Here is a 17614-nt window from a genome sequence, read left to right as displayed (position 1 = left end):
GTGGCTGCTCGACCTCGCTCCCAGGACTGAGCCCATACTTAAAGTTGTGTGTCATCTGGCCAGAAGGGTCACCTTGACAATGCCAACCTCACTATTCCTTTCAGCCCAGCCTGCTCTCGGCATCCACAGACATCCCAGCCTGGGGAACTGCTCAGCTGCTGCAGTCACCCCTCTTCTCTTAGGGAATGACAGTCTCAATGTCCCTGTGGTCAGACATTTCAAAGCCCTCCTTCCTCAAGGTAATTTCTCCCCACCTCTGGCAGCAACTGGAGAGTCATCTCCTCTCGTTCTGTCCTCAGTGGAGATGAGAGCAAGGAAGCCATCCTATTTCATATCATTTCTCCGCCTTTGGGATCAGTGGTGGGTATGTTGTTGGTTGGTTGGTTGGTTGGTTGGTTGGTTTTTTAAGATTTTATTTCTAAGTAATCCCTATACCTGACATGGGGCTCGAACTCACAACCCTGCACATAAGAGTCACCTACTCTACGGACTGAGCCCTCCAGGTGCCCCTGTGGTCTTGTTTAATAATACTGAGCCCTCGCGGGATGGGAGCTGCTGTCTTACTTTTCATACTTTGCAAGTCCAGGAGAAAACGTCCTAACCTCCCCCTTATTTCCTGCTTGTCTCTGTGCTGACCTTCTCTGACAGCTTTTGCCTGTGCTGTCTAGAACTGATAGCACAAGCGCATCTGCCAGAGACCCCACCAGAGCACTGAGTGGCACGTACCCCAGAGATCCCGTGGCCCCCGCAGGGCCATCCTGAGATGCAGGGAGGGAACAGCATGGATGCCGGAGGGAGAACTGAGGCTTCCCAGCAGCGCAGATGTGAACAGACAAGGTTTCAGCTCGCGGCGAGCCCAGCAATAGCCCCCCCAGCACGAAAGCCACCCCAGAGGCCTGTGATCAGGAGTTGCCGGGAGACAGTCACAGAGCCCAGACCAGGGACGTGAGACCCTCGTCATCTTCAGCCCTGCCCTGGGTGCCCCTGGACACCCGGATTGTATTTCAGAAGCATCTCTCTGCTGAGACCACATGACCGCTGTGTGCACGTGCGGAGGAGCGTAACCAGGCAGGGAGAGGAAGCGTGTCCCCACAACAGCCCTGCTGAACCAGATACCGCATTTCTCTGCACTCCTGTCCTGGCGTTCCCTCCCATCCCCCGTGAGACCTGATAGCCGTGACCTTCAGGCAGCACTGAAATGTCACAGATGTCACCGTTTCGGAGGCTGGCAAGGTCTGCTGCAGAAGACCTGCGAACTCCCCCACCATCCCACCCCCGACACCAGCCGTGACTTTGAAAGTGAAGAAATGGTGAGCCCTTGATGGAAAAAGAAAATACTGGTTGCTGTGGTCTGAATGTTTGTGTCCTCCCCAAATTCATACGTGGAAATCCTGCCCCCCGATGTGATGGTATCAGGAGATGCTTAGGTCGCAAGAGTGGAGCTCAGGGATCAGTGTCTTACTGCAGAGATTCATGAAGGGCCCCTGTCCCTTTGACCACGTGAGGACATGTCTCTGAACCAGGAAGCAGGTTCTCACCAGCGATCGCGTCTGCCAGCATCCTGGTCTTGGGCTTCCCAGCCTCCAGAACTGTGAGAAATGGATCCAGAAATGGATCCGTGTGACTTATCTGCCATCCCGTTCATGGCATTTTGTGATGGCAGCCCCAGTGGACCAAGACACTCATTTATAACTGTTCACTTTCCTACCACCTACTTAAACTCTTAGAATGTTCTAGAATAGTTTAAAACGGATGAAGAGTACCTCTTGGTCTGAGGCCGGTGGTTCTCAACAGGGTACGGTTTTTCCCCAGGGGACATGTGGCCGTGCCTGGAGACATTTTGATTAGCACCCCTCGTGGGTGTTGCCAGCATCTAGTGGCCAGAGGCCAGGGACGGCACTTGGCATTGGGCGACACCCAGGCCAGCCTCCTCTGACGCAAGGTCAACAGTGAGGAAGCCGCTCTGAGCACATCATCGTTCTCCTTTCATTTTTCTAGGAACCTTGAACCGTCTACCAGGACCTGAGTCGTAACTCCTTTGTTCTCTTCCCCAGTGGGTGACAAGGACGGATGGAGATTCGGAAGGGCGGGCAGCTGGAGAGATGGGCCCCCGCGCCCCACCTCCGTCCCCTACACCCTCCCCGCCCACCCACCCCAGGCCCTTCCACACACCCCTCCTTCCCGCAGAAGAGAGGAGTGGGTGGGCCGGGCCCCAGAGCCTGTTCCCCGCTCTGCATCCAGACCCCCACTACAGGGCTGGCGTTTATCTGGTCTCTTTGCACCGAGTTAATAGCAGGAGGTGCGAAGAGAACCAGTGGCTTCCTGATAATATTCCAGTCACTTTGGTTTCTTGTCTTAATTACCTTCCTAATTTGCACTTTTGGGGGACACCTGGGGTGTGAGCTCCAGTCGGCGCTTTTTTCCTCTCAGTCGGCGCTTTTTTCCTCTGCTCCTTTTCCACCCAGCGGGTTCTTTCTACCATCTGTGGATCTCAAGTATCTGCCTTAATTCTCTTATTTATGTTCCTTCCGTGCGGGTAATTTGTCTTGGTCTTTCGTTGGTTTCTCTCCGGGGTGTTATCCTACATTCAGACAGGGCAGCCACTGTGTTCCCTTTGCCCATTGCCTCTCCTTCCCCTGGCGGAGGTTGGGGGTGGGGTTTGCGGGGTGGGGGGGCTTTGGCCCCCTCCCCTCCCATGGCAGCTTGCGCTTTGGGGGCTGGGAGAATGTGTCCTCCCCTCCCCCCAGCCCAGGGCAGAGCCAAGAGGAGGGACGGGCTCATTTTGCAGTTCTTCGCAGCAGGGTGAGGGGCAGAGGGACTGTGCATTCGTTTTGCTCCAAACCTCTTTGGGGCACGGATTCAGAAGCCAGCTCCCGCCACCCGCCCCTGGGAGAAAGCTGCGAGCACAGGTCTGCAGGGTGGGGGCGGGGGAGAGTGGAGGCCTGAGATTCAAGGGTTGGCTCTGCTTCTCGAGGCTCCTGTCCCTGGGAGTGGCTGCTTTTTCTCCTGCCTTAACTGGGTACTCCCCTGTCCAACCTGCCAGAGCTACTGAGGGCATTTATGTTAGTCAGAGTGCTGGGACTTTCTCCAAATAACAGGAAGGCCTTAGTTTGCTAATTAATATAGGTCCATGCCTCTGGTCTGCACCATCATTTACTTAAAATGACTAATTAGAGCAACATCTTTAACAAAAGAGTAGACCAACTGTTGTTTATAGTTTAGAAAAGGAAATTTTTTTCAAAGGAAGGGAGGGATATGCCCCTCTGGTGTAAAACACCCCTTAGGCCTTCCCTAGTTTTTGACACCTGGAGGGGGGGAGAGGAGCAGGGGTCCCTGGTGAAGCTCTCTGCCTCGGAGACCCACAGTTACCTCTGAGAGTGGGTTGAGGTCTCGGCTGTGTTGGCACGAAACAGAGTCGAGAACAGCAGGTCTGTAAACAGTGGACTTGCTGATGGTAGGAGACTGGCCAGATGGAGGCAAATCGAGGTCCTCCAGCTTTCTGAGACTCAGAAGATGCATAAAAAAGGGCTTCCTCCATCCTTTTTTTTTTTTTTTTAAAGATTTTATTTATTTATTTGACAGATCACAAGTAGGCAGAGAGGCAGGTAGAGAGAGAGGAGGAAGCAGGCTCCCTGCTGAGCAAAGAACCCGATGCGGGGCTCGATCCCAGGACCTTGGGATCACGACCTGGGCTAAAGGCAGAGGCTTTAACCCACTGAGCCACCCAGGCACCCCTCCATCCTGCTGAAAAGGTTGCCCGGAACCCCCAGACATAGCCTCCCAGCCCAGCCTGAAATCCCTCTCTCCCCACTACCCAGCCCCTGGAAGCTTGTCGGGTACATCAGGCAAATCTGGAGATGGTGAACGTGCATCCAAGTCCCTCCCTGGAGTTGTGGTTTCCTCTGCACCCTCAGAGGACATTTCTGAAAGAGATAGAAAAGAACGCACAGCCAGGGAAAAGGAAGAGCTTGGACCTCAGAATCAGAGCCCGCCTGGTCTCTCAGACCAGCTCCTCCCCACCTTTCCTCTCCACTGGGGAAGCAGAGGGGATGAGTCCCACCTTTCCTCCATGTGTCTAGCCCAGCGTCTGGCTGCAAGTGGCCACCGGCCCTCCCATTTCTCAAAAGAAAGACCACAGTGACACTAAGGTCTTGAATACAAAGCTTAATATAGAATCAGATTCATCTCAGGGGAAAGACATGCTAAATGGAAGCTCGGCCTTTGTGGAAAATTTACATTAGGAGCCTTAAAAATTAAACAAACATAAATCCATTTTTAAAAGCTCAATTTTGAAACGTCTGGCAGTGTTGGCTTGGCTGGCCGTCTCAGCCCCGGAGCTCATTAGAGGCCCTGTCTCGGGGGCTTGTCGGCGGTTGGCTACGCTGCGTGCCGTGCGTGCTGGAAGGGTGCTGTCTGGTTTCAGAAACACACTCCCCCAGACCCTTGAAGTCTGAGTCTGATAGCGGCCCAAGAGTCATGCCACATGATCCATGGGGTTTCCTCCCCTCTGAAGTCCTAGGATTCTGTATGTCGTCATTGGTCATTATCAGAAATATGGGAAGCATCGAAATACGGTGTATCAGAATCCCAAATTCTCAGTGAGCAACCTCCAGTGGCTATAGCCTCCAGGAAGCCCCCCCGCCCAGAAGACTGAAGCACAGAGGGGAAAATGAGGCAAAAAGAGCGCTTTCTGCCTTAGCAGGGTCTGTGAACGCCATACCCCACTGCAGTTTCTTGGTGACCCAGACTGGGTTATAGGCGAGCTCTTAGGCCTTACCATGGGACCAGTCTGAGGAGTCCTTTGTCTCCGCGTGCCTCCTAGAGTCACCATCGCAAGCCCAGTGTGCCCCCAATGAAACGAAACAAGACAAAAAGAGGCCTTTCAAAGAGGCAGTGAATCCTAAAAGAAGACAAGCCCTTCTCACTTGGTTGATTTCCCCCTCTTCCCTCTTTACAACACAGAAGTTCCTCCTGGCCCCCAAACCCCTTATTTCTTGACTCTGACCAATATTGGTAGTCTCCTTTCCAGCCTTGATTCAGACGGGCCTCTAAACTCTCCCACAGATATCAGGAAGTGTTTTAACCTCATGGGACTACCCCTCTGATCCCAGGCCAGTTCCATTTTTCCATAACGTGTCCCTCTGCATCAGGTTCTTATAGACCAGCATTGCCCTCCACATGTGATCAGGGTCAGGGTGTTGGTAAGCTTGGAAGGCTCGCTAGTCCTTCTGGAAAGGCTTCGGGAATCATCTTGTCTTTCCCCAAGCTTAAGCTAGATGATAGCCACACCGTCTCAGAGGAGATAGACTAGGACTGTCTACCATTTCAAGATGGCTCCTCAGACGTCTGGGAAGACATCACTGGGCTACCCCATCAGCCTTGGGTATCGTGTTTGTTGAGAAAATAAATCTCTCTGTGTTTATAGCTCAGGAGTCAGTAATCAAGCTCTTTCTGCAAAGGGCCGGACAGTCAACATTTTAGGTCTTTGGGCCATATGGTCTCTGTCACAGCTACTCTTCTCTGCTGATGATGTGCAAAACCAGCCATAGACAATTTGTCCACCGACAGGCATGGCGGTGTGCCAACGAAGCTTTATTTGAGAGCACTAAAATTATGTAATTTTCATGTGTCATGAAATACTATTCTTTCCTTGATTTTTTTCCCCAATTATTTAAAAATGTGAATATTGTTCTTAGCTGGCTAAGAACAGAAATAGGCAGCGGGCTTGGTTGGACCCGCAGACCGTCGCCGGCCAACCCCCAGCGGAAACTCCGGTTGTGCGGATTTTCTGTTCGGATAGCCTCAAGCAGTCGCACTCGACACAGTGAGGGCAATGAGCCTCATTCGAAAGTTGCTCCTAACCCCTCATGGTTTTTTGTGTGTTTTTTTTTAATGTCTGTTTCAGAGGGTCTCGCTGTCGGCGTTGGATTTGGGGCCATAGGGAAGACAGCTTCTGCCACCTTCGAGAGTGCCAGGTGAGCCAGCACCCGCCGCCCAAGGGCACGGGGTGCTCTGAAGTGCGTCTTACCTGGATGGGCACCCCGAGCCCCACGGATGGAAGTGGGGGCAAGGTCAGGTAGGCTTCCCTGAGAGAGGAGCTCCGTCAAAGAGCAGGTGCACACCGTATGTGAGAGGAGCTATCTGAGGGGCAACCACTTTGAAAACACCCACGCGCGTACAATCACCTGCATCCCCCAAATTCTTTAAGTGTGTAAAGACTAAACACCAAAAAAAAACCCCACACACACAAAAAACAAAGCCAGCTCCGGTGCTGTCTGCTGCTCCCTCCTTTCGAAGCTCACCCCCTTTCTCTCTCCGGACACTGCGCTGGTACCCCCCCAGGCTCCCCCTTGCTCGTCGGTTCCTCTGCAGATTCTCCTGAGGGCTTCCATCCCGTGGCCTCTTCTCAGATGTCTGTGTTGCCCAGGAGCCATCGCTGGGGCACCCTTTCTCCCCACTTTCTTCCCCACTCGGGGAGGCTCCTCCGTTCCCGAGACTTTATTTCCCATCTGTTTGCTGGTGATGCCCACACCGGTCTTCAGCCTAGATTGTTCTCCGGAGCTTCGTCTCCGGGTCCAGCTGCCTTGCAGACAGGTCCGCTTCGATGTTTCTCGGGGTCCCGGTGCTCAGCGCATTGCCTCCATCTACGCTCCCGCACAGCACGCTTCCCCGGCCCCGCCTTGCCCCGCCACCGACCTAACCAAATTCACGGCTGTCTCTGACGCCTCATTTCCATAGACGGTCACCACACCTTGTAAGTTCTACTCCCCTGCCACCTCCCTGGCATTACACGGGGCTTAGATGACGCTACAGCCTTGGGACCCCCTAAGGGACGTCTCCTTCAGCCATCACAGAGGTGGATTCTACATGGTCCCCCTGCATCCACAGAACCGTAAATACTACAACCTTCGGGCTGGAGGAGAGTCGGGGGGGAGCCTTCCGTCCAAGGCTGGCCAAGTCAGGTGCCTTCAAGAGACCGAGGGGCGCAGAAATGCGTGCACACAGTCATCGGGTGGAGACAGCTGGGAATGGTGAGGACGGAGGCGAGCCTCAGCTAGGCAGTGCGGGATCTCGAAAGGCAGCATTATTTTAAAAACGGAACTCATGTTACAGAGGTGGCGCAGGGGCTGCTGGTTTTGAACCCCCACATCTAGCTCATTTCATTGCAATCTCAACATCGACACCCCCTGCCCCACGCCAAGGCAATGGCCCCACCTCCTCAGGTGATCGACTGTCCCCCGTGCTTGTCAGGAACTCACTTCCCCCAGAGCCCCTTTCGCGCGCTTCCCGGGCAGCCAGACCCACGTGAGGCCTCTTTCTGCCCCATCACCTCCGTCCAGCTGTTCCCTCAACCGACGCGGGGTCCCTGTGTGTTAGGTGTCATCTCTGCCCATCTTCAAATTCTAATGCTGCGTGTTAGGGGACATGTGTGCTCCTTGAAGCCGCAGACGTGAGTGTGGGCTGGCATGTTCCAAGTCGAAATTTTCCCTGTTCTCAGCTTCTCATTCCCGCCTGTCAGGCTCGCAAGTCACTCCAGCATCATCTGTTACCGTGATGTCTGTTGTGAAAACCAAACGAGAGGCCGATGCAGGGGGCGGGGGAGGACTGCATGATGTGAGCAGTGTCACCCACATCGGGCGAATGGTGACTCACAATGCCCGGCAGACTGCTCTTCTCGGGCAGTGGGAGAGGGCCGGACCGGTGTGTGGATTTGGCTTTGCTTAGACCACGAGAAACTTGAGAGTCCGTGGGAGCCGGGGCCAGGGGGTCAGAGCAGCCCCGAGGCACTGGCCCTGGAAGCATCCGCAGGCCAGGTCCTCCCAGGGCACAGGCACTGCACATATTGTGATAAGTCTATGGCCCACAGGTGACAGCCCTGTTTCCCCCACACTCACCCTCCACCCCTGGCCCTGGGCTCACAGGCCAGGCTTTCAGTCCAGGGGCACCGTGTCCCCCGGGCACATCAAGATATCAACTTGGATGGCCCTCTCTTCTCTCACCTATACTCTCTGTTCATCTTGATAAGTATTTTTGAAGAAAGTAGAGCAAAAACCCTTCCAACCCGGCTCCTCTCTTTTTTTTGAGCAGGCTGTCCCGGAGTTACGTAAGCCCCGCAACAGGACCCTCCCACTGGGATGAGCAGGGGCTGAGGCCTCCCAAGCCCCCCGCTGAATGAGCTGCTGGGGTGTGCTCCCACCCCCGCACTGCACCCACCCCCAGCCATGGCCTGTGGGGCACAGACATTGGGCCCTTCTGCCCAGAGGTTGTCCCTCAAGCAGACCCCACCCTTTAGCCTGGCTTCCCCCACCCAGAAATCAGCATCTAGTTGGTCCTTTGGGTTCCTCCTTCCCAGATGCCCGTGATCTTACTCCTGGGTGGGGGGAAACGCACAGCAGCCCCCAGGCCGGGCTTGTGAACTTTCTCGGCCCTTGGCTCACGGTTCAGTTGAATTTCCAGGGGAGGATAGGGACCAGCAGGCGGACGAAAGGGAGTGAGGGAGAAGGAGAAAGAAAGCGACAGGCAAATAATGCCAGAGGGTGGGCGCACAAGCTAAGTCATCAGATGATTAAGCACGTCGCGTAAAAGAGACAGGTTTTGCTTGATAAAATTCCAGCTCCGTGCGGTGCAGAGGCGGCTTGCCTAATGCAGGCCCCGGGAAGGTTGGAAATAAAGGCAGAAGAGAAGATGCAAGGTGCACGCTGACCCACACGTGTGGCGGTTTTAGAGTCAGACAAAACAGACCTGGAGGCGGAAGCCACATAAAGAATAAGGTCAGTGGTTCCCAAGGAGAGAAACGGCGCCCCAGGGTGCTAGGACCCCCTGTGTCTGCACGCACCTGGCCTCGTTAAGTCTCCAATCGGCTAAGAACCATGGGGCGGGGTGGGGGGAGGCAAAACCGCCGTCCTGGTGAGGGCTTACGGTTCCCCTCTCGGCGCTGAGAAGACATGAAAAGTGAGCACTGGGTACGCCACGGACAGAAGTGGGGCCCCGACCTGGCGATTAGAAAATCTACATCGTGTTGAAGCACACACAGGCACGTGTATCCCAAAATTGAGGAGAGCGCTGTGTGCCGCCGAGAAGGTCAGAGCGCCCCCAGATCAACACCGCTCGGACCACAGGCTGTGACCTCGGTGTGACATTACTGCAAATCACAGAAAAGAGCCCAAACAGTTGGTTAGCGGGCAGCGAACCCTGGAGGCGCCGTTAAGATGAGCGGACGTGAGCTCCGGGGGTGGGGGACGGGAATCCAAACCCAGCGCATGTCCCTTCCCCCGCGTCAGGGGCCCTTCGTGAAACGTGGGGTGCTTCCTCAGGACTGTGGGGACGGGCCGCCGGAAGAAGCAGAGACGACAGAGGCAGGGAATGCCATCAACGGGTGCCCGGGTCGGTCCCCAGGGCGTTTTTAGGGCCAGGGGAGGATGGAGTTCACATGGTGCTTTCTAGAAGGTAAGCTGAGGAGATCCATCATTGAGCGAGAGGTTGGCAGTGAGGCTGGGTTCTGACGCAGGAACATGACAAAACCCAAGAGGTGATTTGAACAGCGATCTGGCTCTGATGGGATAGTTTGGGGGGAGGAGGGAGACGGACCAGTGTGAAGAATTCAGCCCCTGGACAGACAGGTACTGACCACTGGCAGCTGTGCGCCTTCGTAGCTCCCAGGAGAATAAGGGATACGGTGACAGCGTGGGAATGAAGGAGGAGGTTCTCGATGCGGAACCGCCCGAGGGGGGCTGTTGGCTGATTTTGTGGTGCGGAAGGGAGAAGGGAGAATTCAGTTTCGGGCAACAGGGAGACGTAGGTAATGTGCTGTGGTAGGGCCCAGAGGGGGACAGTACGCATTTGCACGGACTTGGGAACGTGTCCCTGGTGTGAATGGGTCAAGCTCACGGCTGTTCATTTCGTGCAGGGGGTCAAGCACCCTGCAGCCCATGGGCCGGGGCCAGCCCAACACCCGGGGCTGGAAGTGGCATTTTCTTAGAAACCTGCTGGTTTTCTTAGCACCTGCTGGTCTCACCTGTCGTCTGTCGCTCCGTCTGTGCTGTGATGGGTGAGTTGGGTCATTGCCACAGAATCTCGAGGCTGAAGGCTGAGAATATTTATCATCTGGCTCTTCGCAGGCAGCCTTTCATCTAGTGAAAGACCGTGATTTTAGTTCAGATCCATCATCTAAGGCTTGGACACCCACTGCCTTTTGTGCGGCCTCTTTCTTGGGCTCTATGTATGATGCGCCTGATAGCAGAGGGTCTCTCCTCGCCTGCCTGGCTCCACAGCCACCAGGAGAGAAGAGAAAGGTGCAGAGTAAATACTCCCCAGCCGGTGCCGGCTTCAGTCTTCCGTTCCTCCCTGGACCCCGGTAGGACGCGGGTGCGTGACTTGTGTGAGCCTCCTGCCACCTAGTGTTCTGATGCTGTCACTTCACCTTCACGGCGCCCTCCCAGGGCCCTCCGGAGCTCCCTCCACCTTCCGTCGCCACCCCACAGCTCACCCCACGCTCTCCATCCCGCATGCAGTGTCCCCCTGAATTGTGAAGAATCTTAGGCGTCAAGGTGCAGTCCGTGGTTTCGGGGAAACACGGCGTTCTTCTTTCTGATCTGCTCCCGTAACAATTTCTTCTGGTTTCACCACAGAAATTCTTCAGACCGCGTGTCCTTGGGGAGTTTGCTGCTTAAACAGTTTTCCTTTCTGAAGTGGCATGACCTCCCAAGAACGTGTTCCCTGGAGAGGAAACGTGCCCTCCGCTCTCCCTTGACTCCGTGGCAGGTGTAATTCGAACCGGCGGGGAGAGCGCGGTTCGCTTTCATAGCAACTGTTCTTTACGCTTTGAGCACGCTCCGTGGGAGGTGTCTGTCTTCCTCGAGCACACCTGGCCGGCAGGTACAGCAGGCTGTGTGGAGCCGAGGAGGCTGGCTGGCTGTGGATCCCCAGATGATCCAGAAGCCACATCCCCAGGGCGCGCCTGGGCCAGCTAGTGCTAACCCACACCCAGATGCTTCCAGGTCCATTGGCCTGCCCTCCAACCAACTATGAGGTCATTAAGTTACAGGGGGTGGTGAGGACATCAAAGTAAAACTTAAAGTGTATGTTTGCCTACCAGATCAAGGAGCAGGTTGTAAGTCAGGTGCTTTCCCCGTCTTAAAAACCACTACATATGTTGGTATATTTGTGATCACTTAAGACAGCGGTCATTGGTCAAGTAAGCAGCCATTTGTTTAGGAACAAAAATGGCAGGAGACACGTTTTCCTCATTAGTCGGCGGTCCCCAGTTGATGAGTATGTGCATGTATAGAAGTTATCTATTATGTATGTTTTTCTTTCTGTCCAACTAGTCTCCCTACTTTGGTTCCAGTAAATTCTTGAAAATGGGTTTGCAAGTTAAGGGTAGAGAAGGTCAGGAGCAGGCGTCCTGTAATGGTGGGGAGAGGATCTTGGAAATCTTGGAGATCTAAAGTGTAAACTTCTCCATCTTGGAGATCTTGGAGATCTAAAGTGTAAACTTCTCCATCGTAGTTCACTCAACATCTGCCGTTAACCAGCTCCACAGGTCCAGCCACTCTTACATGGTCCCTAGACCTCCCTGTGGCAGGACCAGCTCCCAGACTTCCAGAAAGTTCTGAAGAGACTCTCCCTTCCTCAGGCGGCTGGTCTGGATCTCCCCACTCACCCATGGAATTGGGTCTCACCATTCCCTGCAAGGGGAAGCCAGAGCACAGCCCAGTCCCTCTGGAGAGTGGACTTCAGCCTGAAAAAGCGGAACCCCGGTACGGGGACAGAAAGGTGCCTGGAAGAGGAGGTACTTCCACACCTTGACCCAACTGCCGCAGAGTGGCCCACACCCTCTCCCCTTCCCGGTGCCACATACCACCCCTCCCCCCCAACTTATCACTCCAGCAGAACTGGGAATGAACTTTTGCAACAGCAGATCGTGCGCTCAGTTTTATTTTCTGCCAGCAAGTTCTTCTCTTGAACTCATCAAGCTGCCTTGCCTGGAATTCTAGAGTTACCGACTGGCAGCGCTGTCTCAGAAATGTTCCTTCCTGCCTCACCCGGCACTGAGCGCTATACCTTGAATGCTGGAGAGCCCCGGGAATTTGCAAGAGGCAGGCAGCAAGCAGGTGGTGCACAGCGCCCCCGTGCGGTGGCTGGACGTTGCGGCCACGTGATGAACGAGCCCTGAGGGAGGGACGGAGGGAGGGGACGGAAGGCTCCGGAGACCCGCGGATGTGTGAAGCCCTGAGCATCTTCCGCAGAGGTCATACCTACGAAAGCTGAAACTGTGTACTACATAGATACAAGTTGATAGTTTTCATGACGTCTTTATATTCCAGCTGATGGTTCAGCAAGGAGGGCTCTTTCCAGTGGTCTTACTTTCCAGCGTCTGCTTAGCAACACAGTTTTTCAGTGGCTCCCCCCACCCCCGCCAAGCCGCCCCCCAGAGAGGAGGGGGAGATGCGGAACGACAGGGAAAGGGTAGGAAGCCCCTCTGCGCGGGGACATCAGCACCTGGAGGGAAACAGCAGTGCGGATGGACACCCCCAAGTCTGTTAACGTTTCCTTTAGGATGTTCTAGGGGTAACACATTTATTTTCCTAGTGACTTAAAAAAACCAGTGTTATAAAAGTTATTATACTGGTTGTGAACGTCAGGAGGATGAGCCTAAAAGCCTGCCACACCCTTGGGCCGAGCCAGACGCAGACAGAGCCGTTCCTCCCGCCGGTCGCAGAGCCCATAGCTCCGTAGAGCTGTGCCTGAGCACTCCCTACAAGGTTCTGTGTTGGATTTCGGGGGCATATTTTTTCCCCTTGTCATTGTGCACCTCTGGAAGTGCCCCTCCCATCCTGGGAACGTCTGGGGGCTCTCAAACCAGCCTCCACACCGTCTGCAGGGCCTCGCTCCAGGAGGCTGGACGGCCGGGAGCCAGGAGGGCTGGGGGCTGGGAAGCAAAGGGGAGAAAGGAATGGTCTCGGCTCCTTCTTCAGGGCCCTCGTCCAAACCCCGGCGTGCTTACTGTTCTCCGCATTTCTTTCCCAGCCCCTTCTTCCTTCCTGGGGGTCTTTACGCTGCCGGCAAGAATGGCGTGGGGCAAAAAGCATGAAACGTAAAGGCGTCTTGTCCTTAAGGCCCCCCCCCAGCTCCTGTGTTTTGTCCCCTAGTCCTGCCAGGCTTTTTCTCTGGCCGAGTTGTCCTCTCAGAGGACAGGGTGTTCTCACACAGGCTTTGCCCTCCATGTCCCCGGGTCTGTGCAAACAAATGTCATTGTTCCCTGGAGACCTGAGAACTCTCCAGCTGATGAGACGGAGAATCCGGACCTTCCCAGCCAACTGTCTGCGAAACGTGCCCATCGCGGGGCCTGCTGCCCTCACGTGCGGCGCTGGCTGGACGGAGAGATGCACAGGTGGAAGAATGAAAGTCTGCTGGTCACCTGCCTGTCACCTGAGACTGTGCGTGAGAAGCTGTTTCATCTTGGTCTGGCTTCACCCACGTGCCTGGCAGACTTTCCGCCCTTCTCAGGACCGCTGTGATAAGTAACATCATTTTAACGGAAGAGCCACCAGAAAGGAGACAAAGAAAAATCCGATGGATTTGGGAGTGTTCTAGAAGTCGGGACTCTTCACTCCTCTGCTCGCCTCTCCTGGCACACGTCGTCATGGCTCAGGTGACCGTCAGCTGTGCGGGGCACCCTCCCAGGAAGGCCAGCGACGTCCCTCATCCCCTCCTGTAGGCACGAGAGAGGGGCTACGTGTCTCCCTCGGAAAGCAGGTTTCCTTCGAAGGGTGGGGACGTTCTCTGACGTGAATCTCTGTGTGTTTGTATTCATATGCCCATCCCTCCACACACACGGTGCGACAGAGACAGAAAAGCACCCACAAGGATTACTAGGAAATGTGCACCTTTCAGGACACTGTCCTTCCGGTGGCACCTCCGGGTCAAGCGGGTTGGACTCGGTCGAGCAAGCACCTGGGAATCTGACCGTGTCCTTGACTCTTAACTACCCACACCACAGTTTCTGTGGACATTTCATGAAGAGAGGTGGCTCGTCTTTGGGGTCCCAGCACTGTTGGGCTTTGTGGGACACAAAAATGTCCCCTGTGTAGGTGAAGATGGGCCCAGGACTGCCACCTTCCATGATTTGCAAAGTAAAGACATTGAGAGGAAGCCTTGAGCACCACTCTCACTGTCAGTCCTGTTCAAGGCTTATATATCACCAGAGAAATTTGTTCATATAGTCTGGGAAAAAACGAAGTCCTTTCTACCATCCAGATAGGAATTTACTTTGCTTCGTCTCTCTCTCTCTCCATTCAAATTCAGAGTAACATATAACACGAAAACCTTGTTCAGTACTACCTGAAATCTAATTATGTTTTTCATTCAGATTAGTGAGTTTGAGCCCCCCCGGGCAGTCCAACAAGAGGAGGTTGGCCGTCCGCTTTATTTCACTGTTGTGTAGCAAGCTCTGTCGGAAAGCTTACGGTGTGGTCATCTGTGCTGAAAATCAGTTTCTCTAAATCGGGGTGGCGTATTTGCAAATATTTTCCTTTGCATTCTCCTCCTGTCCTCTTCCCCTGGGTGCAGCAGCCATCCTGGAGAGGGGGCGGGGCGAGAGAGGGAAGCTTGCCAGGGATCTTGACTCTCGAATTCCTGGCACTACCCAGAAAGAGACAACTTCTCTCGGAGAAGAACCTGATACCAGAAGGCACTAACTTCCTTTTAATCGACGAATTCTGTTTCTGCTACTGTGTGGCAACAGGGGCTCCAGGAGAGGATAATGTCATAGGGAAAAGACTCATTTTTAACTCACATCTGAATTACAGGGTGTAATTCTAGATACACACACGGAATGTGGGCTTGTTTGCCCGATGTGGGGTATGGGGTGTGATCTGGGAGAAGGCAAGGAACCGCCACATGGTCAATCCCAGACACTCGAGCACCTGCTTCCAAGACTGGGAGGAAAGCAGGTGTTACTCATGGGGAGGGGGGTAGAGCGCCCCCTGCCGACGGCTGCTTGCATGCGCAGGGCACCGTGACACCCATGAGAAGGCATCTGGGGGAGCAGGGGGCTGGTGCCGCACCCGCTCCTCCCCAGTGTGGCACCCAGAAGAACAGGTGGACTATTTGAGAGCTGGAGCTAGACCACCCAGGTTCGAATCCCGGCTCTGCCACTTGCTAGCCATCCAGCTGAACAGGTTGTGTTTGTTCTGTGCCTCAGTTTCCTAATTTGCAAATTCCCACAATACTAATCATCGTCAGTAGTCATAGTGGTAGTAACGATCATAGTGTCTTTGGCCTGCCCATTGCAGACACTCCAGGCCGATGCCCAGCCCATTTCTCCCAGCCCAGGTTCCAGGACAAGCGCTCCTAGCCCCCTGCCTCCCCAGAAGGAGAATTGGTTCGGAAGTGGATTCTGCAGTCTACCTGGGGTCACACAGGCCTGGAGGCCCCAGGCCAGGAATGTGGGCATCTCTAGGTGTGCGTGGATGGGCCTGACATTGCTTCTTCTGGCCTATGTCCTGGGCCCCATGCCTAGCATCCTTTCCCTGATTTTCCCTAGGCCCTCTCCAGCTGATTTTGCGGCTGTGTCTCAGCGCAGAGTCTTTGCACACACTGTCCCTTGCTCTGGGACTTCCTAGCCTTTATTGTGTGGCACATGCTTTTCTCCGTCCTGCACCCTTGCCTGGAACACAGCCTGGGCTACCTTTTCTGTTCTCTGCACGGGACCCAGGTTTAGACTCTGCCTGGTCGACTCTGCACCCAGGACGGTTTGGGGGGGAGGGAGGGTTGACAGCCTGCCCGGAATTCTGTAGGTAGTTTCATAATGGACAGCCCCTGCCAAGGGCCTGATCCGCTTCCCCCTTGTCCCACAATCCATGGACTCGCTTCCAGGCCTCGAGTTGCTTGTCCCAAGCTGTGCAAGAGGACGGACAGGGTGGCAATGGGAACGGGGCAGAGAAAGGTCTGTGTCGTCTCCTGCTCCTGGGAAAGCCACAAAGAAACCACACTGCTGTTCTCAAAGAGCTCTGTAGGGTCCGTGCCTCCCCCAAGCCCGCTGCAGGCTAAACAGAGTGCACGTTGTGTGGAGATCAGTCCCCTGTGCCAAGATGTCCAGCCCTGTCGCCAGGGACTTGGGTGGGGGTGGCTGGAGGCAGTGGCGGGGGAGGCGGGGGCCACAGCATAAATGGCCCCTTGTGTGGCCGACAGGGAGAAGCTGCTGCCCCGCAGACAGGAGGCAGTGTGGCCCCTCCCTCCCGGTTCAGAGCGCGTCACTCACGTGGGTGCGTCGGAGCGGCCCGTCACTGCCCTGTCTGACCTCCCACTGTAAGGAGAGGCAGAAAGCAGTAGCATTTTCCAGAGCAGACGTGCTGAGGGTGCTCGAGACCTGGCTTGGTGGGGGTGGTGGCCTTCATTTCAGTTCGTCTGCCCTTGGGACACTCTTAGGGTTGGCTGTTGTAGTCCCCCCACTGCCATTCCAGTATGGGACAAGGCTGCAGAGCCTGGGAACTTTCTGTGAGGCCGTGCTTATGGCAAGTGGAGACTCCGGGTTTAACTGAGATCCGGCCAATACAGAAGCCCGTGATTAGCCACCTCCCCGCCCTCGGCCTCTGGCAACTGTGGTCTTGAAAGCTGACACTGACTGACGGCTTTCCATGTGCGGACCCTGTGTTCCTCAACTTGCGTATCCGCCAGTCCTTGCGGCCCCTGTGAAACTGCCCTCCCCATCTTACAGATGTGGAATATGCCAGAAGCACACAGCCAGGGAAGGGCACAAGTCAGATTCGTACCCTGGCAGCCTGGCTCTGGAGCCCATGCCTTAAGCCACTGCCCTGTCCCCCGACCCAAGTCACCTACCTGCCGTGACCATGCAGGTCACGAAGCCACATAGGCTTCAGGACTGACCCCCCCCCCCAGAGTGGTGCAGAAAAGAGTTGCAGCTTAGTTGTAAAAAAGCGTCTACACCTTGGGCAGATGCTCTTGAATTGGCTGTAGGAGGTGTGATTCCATTGTCATTCACCCCTCGAACATCATTCTCCCCGGGCCTGTTGGGATTAGAGATGCATGTAAACTCTCTGAAGTGAGGGTAGAATTTCTAGACGGTGCCACCCCGCAGCAAACATTTGTGTCAGAGGTCATGCTGAGCATCTCTCCAGACATCTGTCGCTGCGTAAGAACTCTTCCCCCTTGCCTGGTGTCTCCGTGCAGCCAGGTGCTGAGAGAAGGAACTGGGGAGAGGAGAAAGCTCCGAAGAGAGGGGACAGAGGTCATCTGGTGGCCATGATGTCACGATCCACTTCCCCACCCCACCTCCTGGAAAGCATGGACAGTTGGGCTGTGTCGCGGGAAGATAGAGCCAGTTACCTGTCCCATGGGTCCTAGAACAAGAGGAGGTGGTCGGCTGCTTGGATGGAAGCCCTTGGTTTTATGAGCGAATGGTGCCCTCCAGAAAGGTGTGCTAAGGTCTGAACCGGGAGAATACATCTCTGTGGTCTAAAGCCACCCTGTATGCGGCAAGGGGCTCTGGCGGCCGCGGGCAACTCCCACGTGGGGTCTCCGCCCGCCCCAACTAACCCTGACCCTAAACTCATCCCTATCCCTAACCACAACCCTAACCCTAACCCTAACC

The 17614-nt window shown here is 55.0% G+C and overlaps 1 protein-coding gene across 13 annotated transcripts in view; it reads left to right on the top strand.

Moving 5' to 3' along the window:
* The window catches only part of SLC39A11 (solute carrier family 39 member 11), a 395845-nt gene that overhangs the window by 328133 nt on the left and 50098 nt on the right, over positions 1–17614 (top strand). For all 13 annotated transcript variants that reach the window (XM_082707643.1, XM_082707642.1, XM_082707637.1 and 10 more), the window contains one exon: positions 5906–5975. In XM_082707643.1, coding sequence (XP_082563769.1) covers positions 5906–5975 — 70 coding nt within the window. The remainder of the gene's footprint in view (positions 1–5905; positions 5976–17614) is intronic.

This window comes from Mustela nivalis (genome assembly GCF_964662115.1).
Source record: "Mustela nivalis genome assembly, chromosome: 17".
NCBI lineage: Eukaryota > Metazoa > Chordata > Mammalia > Carnivora > Mustelidae > Mustela > Mustela nivalis.
This window is presented reverse-complemented; position numbering and strand designations above follow the sequence as displayed.